The sequence below is a fragment of the Cucurbita pepo genome, chromosome LG04 (assembly GCF_002806865.2).
Source record: "Cucurbita pepo subsp. pepo cultivar mu-cu-16 chromosome LG04, ASM280686v2, whole genome shotgun sequence".
In the NCBI taxonomy this organism is placed as follows: Eukaryota; Viridiplantae; Streptophyta; class Magnoliopsida; order Cucurbitales; family Cucurbitaceae; genus Cucurbita; species Cucurbita pepo.
In genome coordinates, this window is record NC_036641.1 from 11,047,328 (window position 1) to 11,070,608 (window position 23,281).

Sequence of the window (23,281 nt, forward strand, 5' to 3'; positions counted from 1 at the left end):
TTATTTCCGTTTTAAAACTTATGTGTTGTAACGTTATGACAAGAACTATAAGAATTGGAGGAGATTAAGATTAATAGAAAAAAAGAGTATTACAAATGCTTCTAAAACAAGACTAAGAGGGGCCTAGTAAATAAATATATCCTCATCACATCCTTCAAATGAAAGGTAGGTATAGGTAACAAGAAGATGAAATATATCCTCCTTCAAGTTCTCTAAGATGATGTTTTTTTCTAGTACTTGTTTGGTTTAGTTGTCAAACCAAATCCAAAAGGAAAGAGTGGATCATAATGTGAATCACCCACGTTCATTGGGAGTTGATCAACAGTCTTGAACCATGTTCGAGCAAGCTTCCCAGTAAATCCATAGTCACCAAAGACAAGGTCAGCTACACCTTGGCCTTCTGTTCCTGGAAGCCAAGCAGCCACAAGGGCATTGGCTATTCCAACATAAGGCTGCATCACAACAGGGCGACCCGAGACGACAACAACGACACATTTGACATTGCCGCACACATTTCTTATGGTGTTAGGACCAGGTTCAGAAATGGTGAGATTCGAGCTGTCGCCAGACGTTTCAGCATACGGAGGCTCCCCGACAACAACAATGGCAAACGAGAACTCATTTGACTTGACAAAGCTCGCATCTGGATTGGCGTTGTACACTACCTGAGTCGCAGGATCGACCGTGTTCTTCACAGCATTGAGGATGGTGGTACCTGTTCACAGATGAACTTTGTTTATATGGACGTAGTGTTCAGATCAATTCCATGTCAAGAGTTATCCTTTTGGTTTCTTTCTAATCCGGAAATAACAGTGAAAGCATACCAGCAGTAAGATCATTGCCGCTCTGACCCTGCCATGTGATCGTCCAGCCTCCGCATTGGTAGCCTAAGTTGTCGGCGTGAGTCCCTGCAACCAATATCTTCGCAGCTTTTTTAGGAAGTGGAAGCATTGGCTCATCAACAGAGGGGCCGTTCTTCAACAGCACAAGTGATTTTCTTACAGCCTCCCTAGCTAATTCTCTATGTTCCTGTTGAACCCCAACATTTTAGTTCAGTTCATCAAAGGTTAAACACTTCAGGTATATCATTTTCCAACTAACTCCAACAAAACAAGTGACAAACCTTTCTCCCAAGTTGGTTAACTAAGCTGTAATCCGCCAACGGATTCTCGAACAGACCCATAAGAAATTTAATTCTTAATATCCTCTCAACAGCATCATCGATCCTGCTCATTGGTATGATATTGTTTTTCACCTGGCGAGTGAGTTCGTCAATGAACTCTGTGTAGTTTTCTGGAACCATGATCTGAATCACCATACAAAACGGAAAAAGTTTTGTGATATCTCACATCGGTTGGAGAGGGGAACGAAACATTTCTTATAAGCGTGTGGAAACATCTCCCTAAAAGACGAGTTTTAAAACTTCGAAGGGAAGCTCAGAAAGAAAAGTCCAAAGAAGACAATATTTATGAGCGGTGCGCTTGAGCTGTTGTTGAACTAATTAAAACCATTTTTCTTCCATAGACATAGGAAATGTACGATGGTTGTGTTACATGTTCCAAATCAAAGCGGACAATTGACTTACCATGTCAATTCCAGCACCAACTCCGGCTTGAACTGAATATGAATAATTAGCATGAGGAGGAGAGGTGATCCTGTCAATTCCTTGCCAATCAGATATGACAAAACCCTACAGACAACCAACAAAAGAACATTGTTTCTGAGCTTCTACAATATAAGAATCTCACTTGAGTTAGTTAATTTGTTTCTATACCTTGAACTTGAGCTTGTTCTTGAGTAAGCCAGTGACAAGGTCACGATTGGCATGCATTCGCACTCCATTCCAGCTCGAGTAAGAGACCATCACTGTTGCAACTCCCTTGTTTACAGAGTTATAATATGCAGGCATGTGAATGCTAAGCAATCCATTATAGTCAATCACCGTGTTATTTTCATCGATGCCCCTGGTTGTGCCACCATCTCCAAGGAAGTGCTTAGCACAGGCCGCAACTTTTTGTCTGAAGCAAAACAAGTTCAAAATGTATGTGGTAAATGCAATATATTCAAATAAATTCCGGTGAAAAGGGATCTTACTTTCCCCCAACAAAAGGAATCCCTTTTCTTGAATTAGCAGGAATAGCTCCTTGCAATCCAGGTATGATCTCAGTCATTTGTTGAACAATTTTATGATCTTCACTATAGCTCTCGTAACATCGACCCCATCGAGGATCTCTGCACACCTGCATAGCCCGAAAATCGTGAGTAAAAATCTGTAACTAAAGTGAACTTGGGGAAGAAATTGTAAGCATATTTCATCTTCTTCTTGTTAGGAATAACGGCTCTCCACAATGGTATGATATTGTCCGCTTTGAGCATAAGCTCTCAAGGCTTTGCTTTTGGTTTCCCCAAAAGGCCTGGTACCAGTAGAGATGTATTCCTTACTTATAAACCCATGATCAACTCCTTAATTAGCCGGGGAGACTCCTCTCCCAACAATCCTCCTCTCGAACAAAGTACACCATAGAGCCTCCCCTGAAGTCTATGGAGTCCTCAAACAGTCTCCCCTTAATCGAGACTCCACTCCTTTTCTCTAGAGCCCTTGAACAAAGTACACCATTTGTTCGACACTTGAGTCACTTTTGGCTACACTTTCGAGGATCACAACTTCTTTGTTCGACACGTGAGGACTCTATTGAAATTGCTAAGTTAAGGTCATGGCTCTGACACCATGCTAGGAACCATGACTCTCTACAATGGTATGATACTGTACCGTTTGAGTACAAGCTCTCGTAGCTTTTCTTTTGGTTTCCCTAAAAGGCCTCATACCAATGGCAAATGGAGACGTATTCCTTACCTATAAACCTATGACCAACCACTTAATTAGCCCGTCTCCCAACAATCCTCAATCAAAATGATTTAAAATGTTACATTACCGCAATACATGGAGCAAAAACGTAAGGAATTCCAGTTGCTCTCACTTCAAGCGCTGTGGCCTCTCCTATCCTCCTAAGAAGGTCCGGATCCCTGATGTGAAAAGTAAAGTCATAAATATGCATCTCCTATCCTCCTAACAAAATTTTGGGCTACAAGTTCAAGTCAAGAAACGTGTTCAAGGATTTTTCTTGCTAATTTGGTGTATCAATTCAAAAAATCAAGAGATTATCATTCCCAAACCTCAAACATCCATTAGCATAAGACAAGATTATCAAATCATATACACACAAAAGACTTAGGAAATGCTGTGCTTCTAGACTACTTTACTTGCCTGGTAACTCCAAGACCAACATTATGAGGAAAGATAGTGGCATTGTACGCATTATTGTGACCATGAATGGCATCGATCCCATAAATCATAGGGATCTTAAGACGGGTGGATAGAGACCCCTTTTGGATCTCATTCACCATATTGACCCAAGTTTCCGCCGTCGCTTTCTCCGCCGGTGCACTGCCTCCTCCGCTCAGTACACTCCCTATCCAAATACACATACATCCATTACAATAATCCATACTGAAAAAGTAGACATTAATCACACACAATCTAGTTCAGCCAAACAGGGGAATCAATTCTAAGTAGACATTAAGCACACACAATCTAGTTCAGCCAAGTAGGGGAATCAATTCTAGAGAGTAGAATGGGATAATACCAATGAAGTAGTTCTTCATGACGTCCGGAGTTGCAACTTTCCGTTCAATCTGAACCATCTGCCCAATTTTCTCTTCCAAAGTCATCCGATCCATAAGATCTTTGATTCTAGCACCCAACGGCTGTTTAGGGTCTTGGTATTTCAGGTAGGTTGCATCTGTAAGAACGGCCAGGCAGCACAGCAGAAGCCAAAACCCCAAAGAGGGTTTTAAGAACCGCGTCATTTTGGGCTTTGAAACTCAAGCTGCTCAATATCTGATGATAAAACAGAGCATTATAGAGTTACAAGAACAATCACGAAATCTGGTCCAAAAACAACAAGAACAGCAGCAAAATCAATAGAAAACACTACTAATTGGCAATTCAAGCACGTAAAAACAGGGTGTATGCAAATGCAGAGCCACAGAGCATTTGATGAAGAATAAAAGAAGAAAATGATTCTTACAAAATGAGAGCAGCACAGCCTAAGTGAAAGAAATGGCAGAATGGTTCTGACAGTGAGAAATGGGAATCTACGGATACGAAGATAGAGTTCATGGACATTTAAATACTAAACTGTTAGTATTATTTTATTCATCTTCTTATCCATTATTAATTCAAACTTCAAAGAAAACTGCGTTTTTCTTTTCTTTTCTTTTTTTATTTATTTAATGAAAAGTGATTTTCTTTATGAGTACTCCAAAATAAAATTTTAATTATGAGATCAAAAAAATTTAATAATTTGTTTTTCTATAAATAGGGAAGGTTTAACTTTAAGTAGGGTTAGTAAGTTAATAAATTTTATAAAAAAAAATAATTTTTTTTTTAATTTTTCTTATAATTAAGTTCGGTAACTTTTTAATGCAACTCTATATATTAAATACGATATTGGATAGCTCACCTTGAGCTGTATGCCGCCTAACTCAACTGATTAAACATACATCTTCGAACAAAATAACCTAAGTTTAAATATATGCAGTCACATGTAGTTGATCTAAAAAGAAATGAATTATAAATATTGTCGATGGACCATGAACATAAAAGATTTATAAGAAGTAAATTGATAAAACGAACAAAATGGCATGAGAGCGGGTGGCACGTACTACTAAAAATAAGTAATATGGACAATATAAACTTGATTTTGATAACTCAAAATTGGGAATGTAAAATTCTTCGAAATTAGAAAGCAAATGAATATTTAAGAAAAAACAAAAATTTGAGAACGTAAGAAATGCATTGGGGATTGGTGAATGCAGAAAAGTGGCACGCATAACTTTGCCAATTGTCTCTAAACGGTGGATACTCTATTCACAAATCACATCTTGCCACGTGGAATATCATATAATAAATATAAAAAATAATTATTATTAACGTATATATGGAAAAATAGAAAAATATACATATATATGAAAAATAGGTCTCCTTCATGTAGTAATATTATTGTTTTATGGCCAAAGCATTTAAAATTGATAGCCGTTGGGGGACACAACCTGCGTGGCCGACAAGCTGTATGAATAGCAATGGAATGTCATTTTCCATTGGGAAACCCCTTTTATTTTTATACTATGGTAGACGTGGTAACATTTCTTTATTAAATACTATATAATAACATAAATAAGTGACATTTTTCATGCTCGCAGATTTCCATACGTATGCATGTATGTACATGAATGAAACGAAACGAAAGCTTGGTAGAAATGCAATGCCATGTGAACTAAAGAAAATATTTAATACATCAAAATCAATCATTTTCCGAAAGGCGAACAAAAGAAAAGCAAAACTTCCCCCCATTTTAGGGGCATCTATCTATCTAGCCCATTCTCACAACACTGAACACACACACACACACCACCACCACATGGATTGTAGGTCACCCTGCCCTTACTGAACCCAAAGGGCCACTTAGCCAAACCTCCAATTATTTGGATTGGAGATAGGACAGGAGAATTCAAGTCACTCAAGTTTATATCACTCAAAAGGACCCCTCTCTGATCAACCATTAATGGCAGACCGGCCCTTTGCTGTGTTTACAGTTTCCATGAGTCACCTATGCTTTCCTGGCTTGCTGTTGAAAGATGCGACTTGTTAATTCCTGTAATGTGGATCTCCAAGAACCATACTTACTTCTTTGAATATGTTAGGTATGGATCTTGAGCTATCGTTAAAACATCAGGTCTCTCTGCTTGGCTATATGTCAAACAACGTCGTATAAAATCCTGCACGATATCATATAACACCTTTGTTTGACTGCTACAAGTTTCGATGTTATAACATAGGAAAAAATATGGTAGGAAGCATGGACTTTTCAATAAGGATGGTCATGGTATATCACGAAGAAAATGCATGTTGAAGGGAATTGAGCAAATGCAAACAAGACCCCTGCTCACCTTCGCTTCGTTTGAGACAGCTGGTCGAGTAGGAAAATCAACTTTACGAGCTTTTATAATTGTGTCTTCACGAAGTATTCTTTCTTGGGTCTGATCATGCCCAAATGGACGTCTGCCAAAGAGCATTTGATAGAGTAGTACTCCCGCTGACCAGACATCAACCTGGTTTCAGAAGGTGGCAGGTCATAGAAGACTCAAAACTTAAGAAGAACGTGCATGCTAACTTCACAAATCACAATGAGGCATAACACTCTCAAACTACATTTTACAGCTATATTTGGGTGACTTGGCTAGAGAGAAACAGCGAGTTTAAAATGATGGAGTTAGCATATTAAGCTTCTGGGTGGAGCTCTTTAATTAGGTTCTTTTGTAACTGCAAACCCTTCTGAATTCAAGCCAGCTAGAGAATTATTCAAGAGCATGGTGGGTGAATTTGGGGCATTATCATCTTATCTTCCCTCACCCTCTTTTGTGAGTCTTTTGGTTTCATTCAGGATAACTCAAATTTGACATATGTCCAACTAGATAGGAAGAGGAATGAGCACGAGCACGACAATAGAATAACCTAAACAAGAGTCGGGCAGAGAAAATAAACTATAAAACAACAAACCTTAGATGATATTAAAGGTGTCTTGCTGAGCTCAAAGCATTCGGGAGGTAAATACCTACAAATGCAAAAGAAGTTAACTGATAATATGCACTAGGGCATTAAGATGAATGAACTGTACAAACGTTAAAGAAACGAAATGTATTACTTAAAAACGGATAATAAATTTTAAAACATATCAAAAGCCAAAAAGTGTGCAGAAAAGTTAGACATTTACCAATATGTTCCAGCACCCTGAGATGTGAGTTCCATACCCTGAGATCCAACATCATCCTCAACTATTTTACTTAGACCAAAATCTGTCACTTTTGCGACGCCTAGTTCATCAAATAGAACGTTACCAGGTTTTAGGTCATAATGGATAATTTTTTGTGTCCTTTTGTTTAAGTAAACAAGGCCATGAAATATCTGAACTATGATAATCCTGGCTTCTTTCTCAGGCAATATTGGTGTTGACTTCAGGACAGCATCAAGATCCTTCCCTAGAGGCAAAAAAAAAAATGTCCAACAGATAATGCAAGATGAAAAGCAAAGATTCATGATTTTTCCATATGAAGATAAAAAGGAAAAATAGATAGTGTAATGAAAAGCACTTCAGATTGATAAGGGAGAATAGAAATGTACCACTACAATATTCCAAGACTGTACAGAATGTATTTTGATCAATCTCGAAAATGTCCCAGAGCCGAACAATATGACTGTGCACCAATGTTTTGTGGATATTGTACTCCCTAATTGCATGCCTTATGTAACTTTGTTTCTTCTCTTCACTCCACTGAGCATTCAGTCCATGCAGCTTACATGCAACATATCTATGCTCAACCAAGTCATAAGCCTGCTGGAAATTTTGTACTTCAAAATCACTGCAAAAAGGTGTATCTTTACAGTTTCCAAATGTAGGCAAAGATGGTCTTGTGTTTTTTTCCTAGCAATTTAACTCAGACAAGTTTTTTGAGAGAATGTCAAGAAATAATGATCCAGTACAAAACTCTGACCTTGTAAACCTCACTGAATCCTCCTTTCCCAAGAAGGTTCAAAAGGGCAAATCTGTAATTTAAAATCTGAAAATTGTTGAAACGGGAACCCTCCTCATCTCGTATTCGCTTCATTTCACGTATGAGCCTTCCCTTATCAATTTCATAGCGGTCCCTTTCACGTAGAATAGTTTCTTCTTCCTACACAGAGTAAATAAATAATGATAAGATAGATATGTCACCTATGTAAATTTGAAGTGTAAAATCACAAATGTTTTAATAACTAAAGAAACAACACAACACGACAAAGGAACTAACACGCTTGATGCTTGCCAGACGGGATTTGTAGATCTCATCCTGAATGAAACTGTCCTCTTCTTGGGCTCCCGATTCAGTGTCGGTCCCATCACCTTTGTCTTTAAAAATCAGAAGGAACAGTCACTTCTAGATGGCTGAACTTTAAAAAAATAGACAGCTAGCATATATTCATATCTTAAATTTTTAAAAACCTTATCGCAAGATAGCATTTTCTAAGCTTGATGTCAGAATACAACAGGACATGAAGGTGAGAGAAAAAGAGGTCTCTTAAATATCAAAACAAAAATGTACCATTTAAAACTTGAGAATGTTCAGAATAGCCATTGAGCTTTGATGCAGCGCACGTATAGATGAAATCCATAAATTCTTAGTGCAAACATTATTGAATTGTTTTCTCCTTGAAATATGGGTGAGAAGAGAGACTTTGAAGGAACTTACCCGACTGTCTTTTCTTCAAAAATTTGCGTTGACGTTCAATTGCTTCCTTAGTTTCTAGTAATTGTTTCTGAAAAATAGGAAAGTTATTTGCAATGAACAAATGAAATGAATGTACAACTTATTATAAGAATAATTTCCACGTTGAGAAAACTAAAAGGCAAAAAATATACAAACTAATGCGTGCGAGAAACATTATTGACCTGATAGTAAGGAGGTACTATTCACCAAATATTATGCCTATCATATGTCCAACCTATTTTCTTTTCTCATGAGAATATTTTATCCATAACAAAGATCAAAAGAAGTAAGATATACTTGCTCCATAGTTGGCTAATAATAAAGAACAATAACCTAATAGGATATTTGGAAGAAAAAAAAAAACAAATTCGCTTAGAATATAGTTATGACAAAAGTATAAAGATGACTTACAAGATGAGCATTTAGATCTTTCAGTGCTTGTCCATCCTCCCATGTTTCAGATATAACTGTCCCAGCTCTAACATCCATACAAGAATGCAATCAGTTATTTCCTTACAAGCAAGAAGACATGAATTTGACTGACAAATTCAAATCCAAAGCCCGGAATAGTCAAAATTTTAGTAAGAATTCCAAATTCACAGCTTTAGTGTCACAAATCTCGTCCATTAGCATGCCCTGTCTAGAGGGCAGGAACTGTAACATAAGTGATGAAGAAGGGTGAAGACGAGAGCATTTAGATCCTGATTTGGTATACCCATCTCTTCTTTTGCTCGCATATTACATTGTCCCTGACCGAGCAAGGTCAAATTATAATGTGACTTTGACCTATTACAATTAGATTATGAAAAAACTAACCTGATTACACCCACATTGCCAAGTCTCAAGGAGTCTTGTCGGACTTTCATCCTTGCTTCCTGTCTCTCAGCCTTTGAAACAGATATCAGCAAATCAGATAGCACTTTCGTTCTCTGTAATTTCAATAAAACACACAACAACAAGGATGCAATAGTTAACGGCAAAACTATGTCTACAATGAATTAGAAAATTCTTGATGATGGCATTTTAAGTCTACAATACAAGGACAAGAAAGGTTTGAAATGAAAGCATATTCTATTTATCTCTTCATAAAGATCAAAAGGAGAACAATCAGCTAGGTTTCATGGTTAATAACCTCCCTATGGAGTAATTGAGTAAACAAACCTTGATGGCACGAAAATGGCAACCATAAAGTAAGAAGAGGTTGTAGGCCATATATAAATTGGACAAGAAAGACAAGCAGTGGCTGTGACAACGGAGTGGGATGAAGTTAGTAGTGGCAGAGATCATAAAGTGGCCAACGGTAGTTACGAAGTCATCTTCCAGAAAGATATTGGCCAAATGTAGTTCAGGAACTTCTAGGTATTAGAAAAGCCCCAGGAAGAGATGGATGTTGATGAAGTCTTAGAGATTCATGTCCTACTCCTAGCTCCTAGATGGAATGCTTTGGCTAAGGATATTCAGTTAGTGTCTTTCTGAGATAAAGGTCCTTTAGAGAGCGTTCTTGTGGACTTTTTAGCTTCCAAAACTGGATTTTAGACACAGTTAGATTTTTATAAATTTTTTCTCAGGCAGAAAAAAGATTGATTCATTGAGAAAAATAAACCTTAGGTTTCATTTGATGTTCGTACTCTTTGATCTCCTTCAACTCCTGCATAAATCATGTCACAGAGTGAAGAGAATATTAATAAACAGAAGAGAGAGAATTTCAAAAAATGTATCGCAAAGGAACAAACTAATCGATGAAAATAATTTAGAATACTCCAAAAATAGAAAGAAAAAAAACAAAAAAGGTTTAGTATACCACCATACCAAAGTCCAGAAGAAAAATATTTCTGTGGAAATAGGTTTTTTACTATCTTGGGCATGATCTTGTACCTTTTCTAATTCATGGTAAAGATTTTGATATTCTGAAGACTCCTGACGTGATTTTTGCAAATCCTCCTCCAATGAAGCTACCTTTGCTCGTAAAGATACCAACTCTTCCTATTTAATACAAACAAGAAACTAGATTTGAGATGTCAAAAATTTTGTGGCACCGAGGCAAGACATTTCACACAAAAACCTTTTCCATTCAACAAACTGGAATAAAATTCATCAGAAACAAAACAACACTTCACAAGTCAACAAACTCTAAGTTGAGAACGCACGTGAAATCTTCTTCTCAAAGGTTCCAAATCAACCAATTTCATAGTCATATAAATACTTTTTTGCACTCGTTTAGACACAACTCCATAGGAGTTTTACATAAACATATAACAGAGTCATACCTCCATCGGAGAGCGATTATCAATGCGAAGCTGCTCTTTACTCATCCCATCCTGCAAAACCAGAGATTGATTATTAATAAACCAATAGTTCATGCTAAGTCTTGTGGCACTCCTTGCACAAAAAATCTTGTAGCTGCTAATCGAGGATTTCATACTTTCCAGACCTCGTTGTAATATGCCAATTTCTTTTAAAAGTGGAAATATTGATCAATTTAGGTTGGTTTCTCCAGTTTCAGGCAGTCAATTCATTAGTAAGGATGTTATTAAGTTGGCTTTTTAGTTTACCTTAAACCAACCCAATATATACCTAAACTATGCCATATTGGAAAAAAACTTGATTGATCTAGACCCTTCCCAATGGATAAAGGAAAAGCAAACACCTCATCAACAAGGATCTAAACTCCTTTTCCAACCCATGCAATCTTGAATGGGTAATGAAGGACAAGGAATCACAAGTTGACTTGACGGATTTAGCAAGAAAAGATGAAACATATTATCTCCACTTCCATCACTAAAATCATCTAAAAAACCGTATCGTTCTTTCTGCAACAAGTCCTAAATACTGTATGTTGTTGAGAAGGTCATTTCAATTTTGGCAAGAGTAAGAGTCTATGAAAAATGTAGGATAAATGCTCCCCTTCACCCCCTTCAACATAACACCCATGACTTCTTCACCGCCTACCTGAGTCGCATTTTCCCCTTCCAATTCCTGCTACACTACCACCAAGTAGACTGCTAGATTGCAGTACAAGCATCCACCCAATTAGCGACCCATTTGATTACTACAGATGACATCTAAAAACTTGTGGAAAAGCAGGACCGCAGTTTCACAAACATTGTCAGCTACCAAAACCTGAATGAGAGTCTCCACCAAAATTATACAAAGTGTACCGAAGAAAAGAGTTTCAAGACCTCCTTTTCTTTCCTTCTCTCTTTCCTTTTGATAAGAAACAAACTTTCATTGATAAATAAAATAAACAAACAAACAAACAAGATGTCCAAAGATGAGGAGTCTTACAGAAATGAGGATTTCAACCAAATAAATAACTTTAACCAAATGGTCAATCCATCATGAAAAATTAAACAGCATCAAATTGTTCAATTAAAGCATAGACAACACTACAGAATTGACTAATTTATTAGACAGACCTTACCTTAAGGTATAAACTGTCAAGTTGACCATTTGTAGGTAGAATTGTTGAGAGAGAAATTTGTGATTTCATCTGATCATTAACTCTTGACCCACGACCTCTACTCGAGAGTGATTGTCCCCTTCCTCTACCTTGTTTTTTCCTATTTACATCCACATTCTTTTTGGTCTCTATGGAATCCACCACGCTTTGCTTTCCATCTTCCACTGCCTGAATGGTTTTTAAAGTGTTGTTGTGGTTATTAATATTGTTAAAAAAAAAATAAAAAAATAAAAGTTCCAAAGAGAGAAAATATCATGATGACAGGTGGCAAAAAATGATTAAAACAAAAGTAACAAGGAGAAGGCAAATCAAACTCAGTTAAGTGCTCAAGAAAGAAGACAGCGAGCTTTGATGCAGTAATGGGAACATAAAACCTTGATGGCCAATTAGTATTCTATAATGAAATTAGGGTTTACAGATTGTCTATCTTATTCAAACAATAACAAAATTTATTCCAAACCATAACAAAAATAATAAGAACGACCTCAACACGTTCAGGAAGGGATGAGTCATTGGCCTCTTGAAGTTTCTGGCGCTTCCTAGTGTTGGCTTGGATGAGGAAGCCATCCCCAGTCTAACATATATAGAAAATAAAATATCATCAAATTCAGAATAGATTATCTTTCAGAGTTCAATTTCCCACAGGTAAAAATGCAAAGAAATTAGATAATAAAAAATATGACTGAGAATAAGGTATACTCCACCTAAAAGAAGGAAAGTGCTTGAAAAATAAGACCAACGGGCAATAAGTAAACATGAAGAGTCTTTCAAAAGGAAAAAGAATTGCTATGATTTTGTAATGGAACTTGCACCTCACCATTAATTAAACTTTCAAATGATAACGAGTCTTTCAACAGGCAATAAGCATATTATTCCATTGTGTAGTGGCTTCCATTGTTTATAGTTTGTTACTCATAATAAACTCCTTCACAATAAGTTTTTATTATTGAGAACTAAGAGAAATGTATCTACAGTTCCTGAGCACCTCAACGAAGTTCTTAAAACTATTACTCCATTACAAGCTAAGATGAATACAGAAAAGATATTATAAGACTAGAATGAATCTCTCTTAATTTACCCAAAATTATCAACGTCAACCTTTCAACAACAGAGCATCGCAAGAACAAAGATCATGCACACAAAAGTAATAGGGGTAATATCATCATTCTATTAGTGGGTTTGTGCATTCTCATTCCTCAAGCAAAACTCCAGTCAGTTCCAAAAGGAAGAATTAGAAGGGCGGAGTGTTTGATCAGTAACAAAAACTCAATTCTCAAAATACAGAAACGAAGCGGAATGAATTCAACATTCACATAGAATATTAAACGGAACTTACGCCATCATCTGAATCACTCGAAGTGGTTGGCTCGATCAAATTTTCAGAGGCGACAAATTTCACAGCATGTGAGACGGAGGAGGTCCTGGTTGACTGCGACTGAGCAGGCGGCTGGGTGGACGAAGTCTTACCGACCATACGAGCTTCGAGCTTGGCCATTTTGGCCGGCAAAGATTGGTCCGATTGGTTGGATGAATTGGAGGAGAAATGAAGCAGCATATCGTCCGACATTGCGTAAACGACAATGCAGGAGCAATTTATAATGAAAAAACAGCGTATTCAGAACCATTCAACAAAATACGTAATCATGTTCGTTCCCGAATTGACTCAATTTGAATTTGATGTAAATCCTTCTGTAATGCAGGGCTCCATTGCATGCAAATACAATCTATGTGCACCCTTTACTTACGAAAGAACACCCTTACAGCCATAATCATGCTGTGTAGAAAATGAAGCTCTTGTGGAACTGGGTGCATAGACAAACTGCAACAACCAATCAAAGAAATCGAGAACAAGTTCAAAAAGTCGTCCCAGTACAAAACCCAACTGAGTAAGATCAAAATTGAGACAGAAAAAGTGAAAAGGAAATTAGGGTTTTCACAATTATGATAGAAACCAATGAAGGGAAGCGAATTGACTAGAGTGGATTATTGAAATGAAACAATAAGATCGGCAAAAACAAAGCTATGGTGATACAACTAACTTGAATGCTTAAGAGAGTCACAAGCAAGGTTTTGTATGAAGAAATATAATCAACAGCATATATGACTCTCCAAGACCATGGAGGAGAGAGAAAAGAGAGAGAGAGAAAGAGGGAAAACGAAGAGTTGATAAGAACAGAGGATTTAACCTTTAGACTTCATCTTTGCAAATTGCAATGCGTGTGGGAAATGCCCCAAACAATCAAAAACCCTAATGAAAAAATGAAGACTTTGTTTAGATAGATGAGTTAGAGAAGGCAATTCTCATGTGGCCTAAACAATTGACCTCTTCCAAATAAAGTTCAATTTCACAAAAGAAGGAAGCAAACAACCACTATAAAATGATATAAATCTAAAAGAAAGAGGATTCTTAATTAAATCAAACATGATATAATAAAATATAACATATTTGTTCCATTTTGCATCTAGTTGACTTATAAATTATTTTTCATTCTAATGTTTATAAAATATATATATTCTTTCAAAACAATATTATTCATAATCTTAGCCATCAATTTTTCACCTAAATTTTTTTAAGTAATGAGGTTTTGAAATATTTAAGAAAAATCGAATATATTATAACTTTTTGAAAACGTATGGATATTTTTAAAACACTCGTCAAACTTAAAAAATAGTTTTGTATAATCTAACCCTATAATAAATCAAATATCATATTATTGATCTTTTGTAATATCTGTAAGTTCATACACATTTCAACTCAAAATAAATCCACCTGGCTTCTATATTGTTAGTTTTTTGTTCTTTTGATCATATTTGGAACTTTGAGTTACTTATAAAGAGAAATCAAACTATAACTGAAAAAATCAAATCTGTAACACAAGGCCTGGTTTCTTCTAGTATAAAAAAGATCAAATTTGTAACTTTCCTTGGAGAATTCAGAAATTGTACATTACACAAACTAGTACTTTAAATTACTGGACTCACACTAACTAAAATGAACTATTGACATCTAAGGTGTAGCTCAAGTTCAATCATCTGCAAGAAACAGAAGAAGAGCCATGGGAACGCCAAGTAATAACAGAGCAGAAGCTATTTGCCTTTCAGATTTTCATAGCAATGTACAACAACAATGCAGAAGAGTGTTGAGCCTGCTCCATGTCGCTCGTGTTCGATGTCACCGTCCAAAACATCTGCAATGAAGAAGAAATGACAATGTGAGAATCAAGCTCAATACAGAAATTGAATCCCAGTGAATCTATAGACTAGAAATTCGGAATTTGAATCATTTGAAAACAATCGTTAGCCTGATAGAATTTCTGCCAATGGTAATATCTGAAGTAAGAAGTCATTTTCATTTCCACCTAATATATTGGAACTTTTCTGATAATAATATTCGCATGCTGAATCGACATGTATAGAGAGGTGTAACCATAACCAGCATAATTCATCGCTAAACAACACAATCCCGACAATGTAGTCGAACTGTTCACAAGAAAGAAAAATCAAGGAATATGATTCAGAGTAATTGATAGATGTTTAAAATTTTGCAAATGAAGAAACCTGACAGGCCAAGAGCAATATGGAATCATGTCATCAACTGAACTCAAAAAGTGTTAATCTGGAAATATCACAAATGAAGCAATAACTTACAATTATCTTATATTATGCAATTGAACCACTCGACAAAATAACAAATCTTTGAGCAGTATATCTTTCCCACAGCTAGCTACCAATCACTCTAATCAAATAAGACTTTCTACCACCATCCATAGCTTTTCCTCCTTCCTTCATTGCTAAAGCCCCCAAATCTAGATGCCGAGAATCCGTTCTGAGGCGCAATACTGGATTGGAATGACATTGGAGTCCCTGGATGTAATGTGCGCTCCCTTGTGAGAGATTGAGGACTTGCATAGTAACCGGAAGATCGAGGAGGGCTTGCATAGCGACCAGAAAATTGAGGGCTTGCATAGTGACCAGGGTACTCCGTATAATAATCATGATCCCACCGAGATGGTGTAACAGGAGAATTCCAGTTATTATTCATGGATGTGCCATTGAAGAAGTTACGAGGACCCGGATCCTCCATCATCCAGCGACCCTTTTGTCCTGACTTCCTAGGCAGGTTAGTGTATTTTTCGTCATAGTTTATCTTTTTCTTCTTGCTATGAGCCTTTGCAAGATTATGAGGTGCAGATTTCGACCCCATATGGTACGTTTCTTCTGTTTTTGACCTCGATTTATGTTTCGATAACTCACGATTCCTCTTGCCACCCTGTGAAAGCTCCATGAAATAAAATGTTAGAATCACATTCTCACAAGATATATAAGTATGCATAACAAAAAGAACTAATTTTCATCTGATAAAACATGACAAAATGTAGGATCTTTTATCTACCTTGGTGGAACTTGTGCACTCTCGGGCAAAATGCCCTTCTCCACCACATCTGTAGCATGAGTTAGTTGACTCAGCGCCAGAAGCTACTTCAATATTCCTCTTGCTACCCTGAGCAAGTTCCATAAAGTACAAGTTTAAAATCACATGTTGACAGGAAATATAAGTAAATGCATCAAACTGAACATGCTCTCCTCATAACTTTTCCTTAATAAAACAGGCTGATGTATAGGGTTTTTTTTATCTACCTTGGTGGAACTTGGGCACTCACGGGAAAAATGCCCATCTTCACCACATCTATAGCATGGGTTGGGTGATGCAGCACCAGAGGCATCCTCCCGATTCTTCTTGCCGCCCTGGGCAAGCTCCATAAAGTATAAATTCAGTATATGGAACCGTTTGATAATCATTTAGTTTATTATTTCTGATTTTTTAAAATTGTGCTTGTTTTCTTATCATTTCTCTACAATGGATTTCATCTTTGTTACTATAGTATTAAGGCTTCAAGAGTTCTTTAAACTACTGTTTTAAGTTTTCAAATTCTAACAAAGTTTTTGAAAACTATTGTATTATGTTTTTAAAAGTTGACTTGATTTTTTAAAACATATAAAAAGTAAACAACCAAACCCATAAATGGAAGTAGTATTTATAGGCTCAAGTTTCAAATACAAAAAACCAAAAACTAAATGGATGTGAATGGGATTTTTGTTTTTGGTTTTTGAAAATTGTGCTTGTTTTACCCTCATTTCTCTATAAAGGGGTTTTATCTTTCTTAAGAAATTATTAGAATTCTTAGTCACATTCCAAGAAATAAGTTTTTAAAACTGTTTTTTTAGTTTTAAAAACTTAGGCTTGGTTTTTTAAAACATAAGTGAAAAGTTAGACAACAAAACAAAAAACCTCATAAAGTACTATTTATAAGCTTAATTATCAGAAACCAAAAACCAAAATCAAAAACCGATATGTAAGCTTTTTTTATCTACCTTGGCAGAAATTGTGCACTCACGGACAAAAGGCCCTGCTTTTTTGTCTACCTTGGCGGAACTAGTGCATTCACGGGCAAAATGCCCTTCTTCACCACATCTATAGCATGGGCTAGGTGATGCAGCACCAGAGGCTTCCTCACGATTCTTCTTGCCACCCTGAGCAAGCTCCATGAAGTATAAATTCAGTATAAACAGTTTATAAAAACATTTATTTTTTTGTCTCTGGATTTTTAAAATTGTGCTTATTATCTTATCATCTCTCTACAATGGATTTAATCTTTCTTACTTTTCTTATCCAAATATTACAAAAAACCTCACAAGTGCACGTACTATTTATAAGATTAATAATCATAACAAAAAACCAAATGGCTATCAAAATAAATATTTTCTCATTATTTGTTGAAAAATATAAGCCAATATGTAAGCTTTCTTATCTACCTTGGCGGAACTTGTACACTCACGGGCAAAATGCCCTTCTTCACCACATCTATAGCATGAGCTGGCTGATACAGCAGCAGAGGCTTCCCCGCGTAATCTCGAGCATGCCTGTAGATTCACATACACACAGCCCAAAAGATTAATCAACCATGTGCAATAAACTTAGAAGCAAGGAACTTCAATTTAAAAGGAATCAGCTCTCTTGTCAACAAGGTTCAAGTGATTACAAGTTCCTGTATTTAAATATTCTTTGCTCGCGTGTACTGAGACATACAACATTAATAAGTGACAGCAACACTATAGACCCTGCCAATATTGGCCCCCTCTCCTACTTTCTCACATGTTGACTCACTAAACAATGAACTCTTCAATTACAAGCATACATTAGCAACTCATTAATCCCAATTATTTGACTTGCGCAAGATAATACAGTCATACATAAGTCCAGCAATCTAGAAATTTGTCAATGCTCAAAAATCGGAAAAATTCAGAACTGCCACCAAGATTTGCTGATTATTACTGCCAGCCAGCGTGAGAGCAAAACAAGTGGGCAATTGCATATAAAAGCAAGAAAAACTTTTATATATATATATATATATATAACACAAAAGTAATACGTAAACAAAACAAGAGAACGTCTTAAATGGAAAATGAAAGGTGATACGAGTATCATGTGAACATCGTACAGTCAGATATGACATATGAGCATAGAGGACTTACCAGACCAGTATGTCCAGCCTTTCCACATTTATAGCAGGAAATGTCTATTGAAGTGTCGCTGGTGGAATTCACACAACATAAGTGACCTAATTTCTTACAAATGTAGCATTGTATGTTCTGGAAAAAAAAAAGTTTTACAAGACACGTTTAGAAAAATGATGCAGCATGCAAAATAATTCTGGAAAAGAACCAAGAAAGTACACTATATTAGGACCTCAAGATCATCATCTGGATAACTACTTTGGCAAGAAAACATATCATGCCCAGGATCTCCACATTTTAAACATATTTTTGAGCTTGAAGAAACCTTCAAATGCTTCTCTGGACAGTCTTTTGCACGATGCCCAACTTTGTTGCAAATATAGCAGTCTCGTGCCTGCGAATAGTAAGGAGCAGGTTTTTAATTTTCATGAAATCGAAATGAGCAAGAAACAGGAGAACGTAGAAAAAGAAAATATTACAAAACTGAGAGACACTCGGGTTGATTGTGAATAAACTGGATAAAGATTGATCATAAGAAAGCCAATAAACATATTCTAGCCTCAGAATGAGGAATATGGATTTCAGACCAGAGGACTATGGAGACATTAAAAATGTTAAAAGAATTTACCTCAGCAACAAAGATATTAGATAAAGAGTATAATTTCTAATTTTCATTAAAATATATATATATATATATGCATGGATATACGGATACCACATTGAGAACAACATATCTCCATATAAGAGAATTCTTGCACTACAAGCGCCATACTGTTTGAGGAACACCCCTCCACAAACCTCCCCCCCNGAAAAGTTTGAAGCATCTAGGACAGCTGTAAGAAAAGAAAAACAGAGGGAAGTAAGATGCAGATAGATTGTGTATCTTCCTGACCTTTAAGCAACTCCTTGCATTGTGCTCCAGACTTCCACAGACAAAGCATGGTTTCTTCCGTTTAGCTGATGTGCAACTGACAGCATTATGACCTTCCTCACCACAATTATAGCACGCTCCCCAACTGTCTGGAGGGTCAAAGTATCTTGGTCCACGCTGGGAAAATAATATGTAAGAGATACAAAACTAAGCCTCCACAACATCAATTTTCCTTAACGGTAATTCAGAGAAGTTAAAGAGACTCACAAGAAGTTTCCTAAACACGTTATTATTAGTTGTGTCAGTAATGTTTGGTTCCTCCGAATCAACTTGATCTATCAATGGAGTTGTCTCGATTTCAGTAATTTTTGGTTCCTCCGAATCAACTTGATCTATCAATGGAATTGTCTCGATTTTCTCTCCTTCTGTGACAACCACCTAAAATCAAAGAAAGCAGCAAGACAATGAGAAATAGCCAATCCCCACGATCCTCTTTATCAGATTAGAGGAAAGGAAATACAATATCTGGATAGAAATTTAAGATGGTTTGTTCTTTGAAGCTCGTGTAATATTATCAAATATTTTGTTTTCCATCAACCAAAAAAGCAGGCAAAATTTCCCTAAGTACACAGTTTTAAGTTCAATGAGCCCTCCTAGACCGAGTTTAGTATTTCTCTCTCGCCACAGTCGTCGTGTCATCAACAAAACTGAAGAACCCGTCTCTTAAGCCGTGTAAATGTCCTAGAAGATAAACAATCCTTCTATATCCCATTCCCTCCCACTAGATTCTTTCAAAAAGACTAAAGCGGAAGTAGAAAAATACTCACGGGGGGCTCTTCAGTTTCCAGCTTCTTAACTTTCCTCTTCCTCTTCTTCGCCGACTTCTTACTCCCCAATTCCCGCGCCTCAGAAGTAGCAGCGATGACATCGACGCTGGTTCCGCTAGTTCCAGCACCAGTGTCAGCATCCCTCAAAGGCGACGAAGACACTTCAACAACTCCAACACCATCAACATCTCCATTACCACTCTGTTCACGGTTACCAACCTGATTATGGTCGGGAAAGCGGACCAACTTTCCAGAGCGCAATCTCAAAGCCTTCTCAACAATCTTGAGGCTGAAATCTTCATTAGCCTCTTCGTCATCACTGCTCACCACAACGGTAGTCTTCGAAGCCCTCTCTTTCAGTTCGTCTTCGTCTTCCTCGAACTTGAACTTCTTCAGCTTGCCTCTCCTCCCCATCCTCCAAATACGAAACTGAATCAAACTGCAATCTGGTAAGAAGCCCTAATTGAATGGTGAGGAGAAGAACTCAGCAAACTTGGCAGTTTTTTCTTCAACTTTGGGGGTGGCGCTAGGGTTTCCACACAATCGGTTTATACTACGACTATCTCTCTCTCTCACTCTCTCTCTCGAACAATTCGACGACATGTCGTTCCGTCAAGCTAAAGAAGCCGTAGTCCATCCTGTGTCGATATCGGTGTATCCCGCGAGGCCGCCAGTTTAATTTTAAGCCATTAAACGCTGCGTTTAACTCGTCTAAATTTTGATTTATTTTTTAAATATTGCTTATTATAAATTACTTATATTAATTAAAATTAAAATTTATTATAGGTGAATCAATCCTCAACAGTTTTTAAATTAATTCAATTTAAAAGTTAAATTGATAGAATTATAATTTTTTTTTTATAAAAAGTTGAGAATTAAATTGATAGATTTTAAATTAATAAATGAATTTAATAAATTTACACCAATTTTTTTATTTATTTTAATTAAAATGTGAAAATTGGGTGAAATTATAATCTAAATTAACCTCCATTATTGGGTGAAAGTGCAAAATTCAGTTGTGAATGGACGGTTATCCTTTCAGCATAATTAGGAGCTGGCAGACGCCCCTCATCCGCTCGCTGCTGCTTCACCGGGTTCGAGCGCTCCCAGAATCGCTGCTGCCGAGATAGACAACCACCAAACTCTCTCCCCATTTCCCATCGATGTATGCGCTACCTTCTACGGCCGCTCTTAACGTTCTCCCTCAGATTCCATTGCTAAAATCTGAAGTTCCTCTTCTCTATTGCTGTTCTTGTGCTTCTGCTTCTGCTTCTGCTTCTGCTTCTGTTGCAACCACTTCTTCCGCCGCGGCGATACACTCAATCAGCTCTGTTATCCATCCCGTTTTGCTCTTTAATAGCTACGACGCGCCATTGGACACCCAAACTTTTCTTGCTACTTTCAGCGTTTTGGTCGCCATTTCTCTGTCCCTCTTTCTTGGTCTTAAGGTATCGCTTCTTTGCCCATTTCTCTGACGGTTTGCTTCTGAATTTATTGTTTGGAAGTTGTGAGGATGATTAAATTTTTTGGTTCGGGTTTTGCAGGGTGGTCCTGTGCCTTGTGAGCGATGTGCTGGAAATGGTAACTATAGTTTGCTTCAGAGTTGCGTTTAATTTAGTGCCTTCAGAATTAAATTTTACTTAGCCATGAATTATGAAGTAGCAATATTAAGGGATGAATTTAATACTAGTTCTGGTCGTCTCTTAGGATTGAGTTTATTTATTGAATAAATTGTTTTACAACACATGAGATCCATGCTTTCAAGTGATCGATGAACATTGCATTTTTGGATTGGCAATCCTCAAGCGATCTTGTCATTATAATCATAGTCTTGAACTGATCCATGCTTTCAAGTGATCGATGAACATTGCATTTTTGGATTGGCAATCCTCAAGCGATCTTGTCATTATAATCATAGTCTTGAACACGTTTGAATCGTTCTATACTCTGTTTTCAGTTCATCAAATTTTTTGTTTAGTTGGTTTTAAATGAACCTCGACATAACTTAGTTAGTTGAGGCGTATATCCTCAATCAAAAAGTAAAGGCGGAGGCTCGAATTTTCACCATTCATATGTTGCTAGTTAACCTTATACTATTAAATGGAGAAATGAGAGAAGGAATATTGCTTATCCTTCGCATATAGATAGGTTATGTGAATAGTTCATCTCATAACGTTAATAAGGTTGGATTGCATTCTGAGTATGGCATCTATACGGGAATCCCACATAAGGGCTGAGAAGCCTTCCTCCAAAGGAAACTTCTGGCTGTCCTTATGGTTCATTTTGAGGAGATTAGAGCACATATTTAGTCTCTTTAGAAATGTAGTATCGGTAGCAAACTTGCAGACTGTTATATCCAATGAATTTCCCTCTTTAATTCTTTCGGTAGCTACCGAGTTAACGAATGAAACGATTGGAGTTGTACCTAACATAGTTGTTGCCATTGACCTTTTCATCCCCTGGAAGCTCCAATCGTTTCATTCGTTAACGATCCACTAAATCTAGACTCTATCAAATGTTGCTAATCTGTTGAGGCTCGTTTTCCATAAATGAATGTTTTTGTCTCAAAATATATCTTAAACGACATTGCTAAAAGAGTTGGCAACAATGTCGATGTGCAGGTGGCACGAAATGCATCTTCTGTGACAACGGTAAGATGCAGCAACAGTCGGGATTAATTGACTGCAAAGTGTGCAAGGGTGCAGGTATGTACTCATCTTCTTATACTTTCAAATTACGTCAAGCATTCTTTGATACGGTTTGTTGATCGAAATCTCTACGTCAACTGATAACACGACTGATGACCACTTTTTAACCTGTTTCTAGTTTTTATTACCTAAACATTGGAGAAACTCTTGTATCAACTTGAAATTAAAGTTTAAAGAAGTGTTGTTAGTCTGTTATTAAAAAAAAACTGATCTTGTATGTTCGATTTTAGTTTTCGCTTGTTATCTCGAGTAATCAAAGCTTTTGATTGATCAAGAACTTTTATCTCATTTGAGTTTTCGTTTTCTTCGCAGGGTTGATATTCTGCAAAAAGTGTGGCGGTTCTGGATATTCCAGACGGCTATGAACCATTGAGTGATAAGTTTTCTCCACTTGCAATGTAACTTATGACATTGTGTCTCAACTCACTTAGTAAATAATTCAATTATTCAAGATCATCGAGTCTCAAATAGCTTCTTCTTCATCACATGGATGTCACTTGTTTAATTTTCTAATATAAATTAGCTTTCCTATAAG

The 23,281-nt window shown here is 36.7% G+C and overlaps 4 protein-coding genes across 10 annotated transcripts; 1 reads left to right on the top strand and 3 right to left on the bottom strand.

The window, feature by feature from the left end:
• Positions 1–46: 46 nt before the first annotated feature.
• Positions 47–4,198, bottom strand: LOC111793059 (beta-glucosidase BoGH3B-like). The gene is made up of 10 exons (XM_023674763.1): positions 4,089–4,198; positions 3,645–3,898; positions 3,266–3,470; positions 2,934–3,024; positions 2,095–2,240; positions 1,775–2,018; positions 1,586–1,690; positions 1,124–1,306; positions 825–1,029; positions 47–715 (listed from the first exon to the last, which is right to left on the bottom strand). The coding sequence occupies exons 2-10, from the start codon at positions 3,865–3,867 to the stop codon at positions 231–233; spliced, it is 1,887 nt and encodes a 628-aa protein (XP_023530531.1). The 5' UTR covers positions 3,868–3,898; positions 4,089–4,198; the 3' UTR covers positions 47–230.
• Positions 4,199–5,310: 1,112 nt separating this feature from the next.
• On the bottom strand, positions 5,311–14,159 carry LOC111793058 (serine/threonine-protein kinase TOUSLED-like). Of its 2 annotated transcripts, none has more exons than XM_023674760.1 (17): positions 14,011–14,159; positions 13,161–13,643; positions 12,309–12,398; positions 11,786–11,992; positions 10,632–10,682; positions 10,240–10,347; positions 9,968–10,012; positions 9,181–9,293; positions 8,776–8,842; positions 8,347–8,413; positions 7,909–8,006; positions 7,612–7,791; positions 7,241–7,451; positions 6,834–7,098; positions 6,620–6,674; positions 6,010–6,171; positions 5,311–5,838 (listed from the first exon to the last, which is right to left on the bottom strand). In XM_023674760.1, the coding sequence occupies exons 2-17, from the start codon at positions 13,389–13,391 to the stop codon at positions 5,743–5,745; spliced, it is 2,046 nt and encodes a 681-aa protein (XP_023530528.1). In that variant the 5' UTR covers positions 13,392–13,643; positions 14,011–14,159; the 3' UTR covers positions 5,311–5,742. The 2 variants fall into 2 exon arrangements, with proteins under 2 accessions (XP_023530528.1, XP_023530529.1); XM_023674761.1 differs by lacking the exon at positions 14,011–14,159 and adding an exon at positions 13,864–13,988.
• Positions 14,160–14,692: 533 nt separating this feature from the next.
• Positions 14,693–20,653, bottom strand: LOC111793454 (zinc finger CCHC domain-containing protein 7-like). 6 transcript variants are annotated; one of them, XM_023675339.1, is made up of 11 exons: positions 20,039–20,651; positions 19,479–19,649; positions 19,233–19,388; positions 18,573–18,734; positions 18,359–18,475; positions 17,639–17,746; positions 17,198–17,365; positions 16,463–16,579; positions 16,218–16,325; positions 15,473–16,094; positions 14,693–15,012 (listed from the first exon to the last, which is right to left on the bottom strand). In XM_023675339.1, exons 1-10 carry the CDS (start codon positions 20,450–20,452, stop codon positions 15,579–15,581), a joined length of 2,037 nt encoding a protein of 678 aa, XP_023531107.1. In that variant the 5' UTR covers positions 20,453–20,651; the 3' UTR covers positions 14,693–15,012; positions 15,473–15,578. The 6 variants fall into 6 exon arrangements, with proteins under 6 accessions (XP_023531107.1, XP_023531109.1, XP_023531111.1 ...); XM_023675341.1 differs by having other exon boundaries at positions 17,198–17,356; positions 20,039–20,650; XM_023675343.1 differs by having other exon boundaries at positions 16,463–16,570; positions 20,039–20,650.
• Positions 20,654–21,053: 400 nt separating this feature from the next.
• LOC111793722 lies at positions 21,054–23,228 on the top strand. Its single transcript, XM_023675738.1, has 4 exons — positions 21,054–21,486; positions 21,583–21,619; positions 22,660–22,743; positions 23,059–23,228. Exons 1-4 carry the CDS (start codon positions 21,202–21,204, stop codon positions 23,109–23,111), a joined length of 459 nt encoding a protein of 152 aa, XP_023531506.1. The 5' UTR covers positions 21,054–21,201; the 3' UTR covers positions 23,112–23,228.
• Positions 23,229–23,281: the final 53 nt, after the last annotated feature.

What these genes read in the sequence shown, in the direction of transcription:
- LOC111793058 (XM_023674760.1), bottom strand. Translation starts at nt 13,391, where the DNA reads ATGTCGGACGATATGCTGCTTCATTTCTCCTCCAATTCATCCAACCAA. An exon ending in CAGGGTGCTGGAACATATTG is followed by an intron (nt 6,675 to 6,833) that starts GTAAATGTCTAA and finishes TTGCATTTGTAG; the next exon opens with GTATTTACCTCCCGAATGCT. An exon ending in CTGTCTCAAACGAAGCGAAG is followed by an intron (nt 5,839 to 6,009) that starts GTGAGCAGGGGT and finishes GATATCGTGCAG; the next exon opens with GATTTTATACGACGTTGTTT.
- LOC111793722 (XM_023675738.1), top strand. Translation starts at nt 21,202, where the DNA reads ATGTATGCGCTACCTTCTACGGCCGCTCTTAACGTTCTCCCTCAGATT. An exon ending in TGAGCGATGTGCTGGAAATG is followed by an intron (nt 21,620 to 22,659) that starts GTAACTATAGTT and finishes GTCGATGTGCAG; the next exon opens with GTGGCACGAAATGCATCTTC. An exon ending in CAAAGTGTGCAAGGGTGCAG is followed by an intron (nt 22,744 to 23,058) that starts GTATGTACTCAT and finishes TTTTCTTCGCAG; the next exon opens with GGTTGATATTCTGCAAAAAG.
- LOC111793454 (XM_023675339.1), bottom strand. Translation starts at nt 20,452, where the DNA reads ATGGGGAGGAGAGGCAAGCTGAAGAAGTTCAAGTTCGAGGAAGACGAA. An exon ending in AGTGCCCAAGTTCCACCAAG is followed by an intron (nt 16,326 to 16,462) that starts GTAGATAAAAAA and finishes GAACTTGCTCAG; the next exon opens with GGTAGCAAGAGGAATATTGA. An exon ending in AGTGCACAAGTTCCACCAAG is followed by an intron (nt 16,095 to 16,217) that starts GTAGATAAAAGA and finishes GAGCTTTCACAG; the next exon opens with GGTGGCAAGAGGAATCGTGA.
- LOC111793059 (XM_023674763.1), bottom strand. Translation starts at nt 3,867, where the DNA reads ATGACGCGGTTCTTAAAACCCTCTTTGGGGTTTTGGCTTCTGCTGTGC. An exon ending in CATGAAGAACTACTTCATTG is followed by an intron (nt 3,471 to 3,644) that starts GTATTATCCCAT and finishes GTATTTGGATAG; the next exon opens with GGAGTGTACTGAGCGGAGGA. An exon ending in TTGGTGCTGGAATTGACATG is followed by an intron (nt 1,307 to 1,585) that starts GTAAGTCAATTG and finishes ATGGTGATTCAG; the next exon opens with ATCATGGTTCCAGAAAACTA.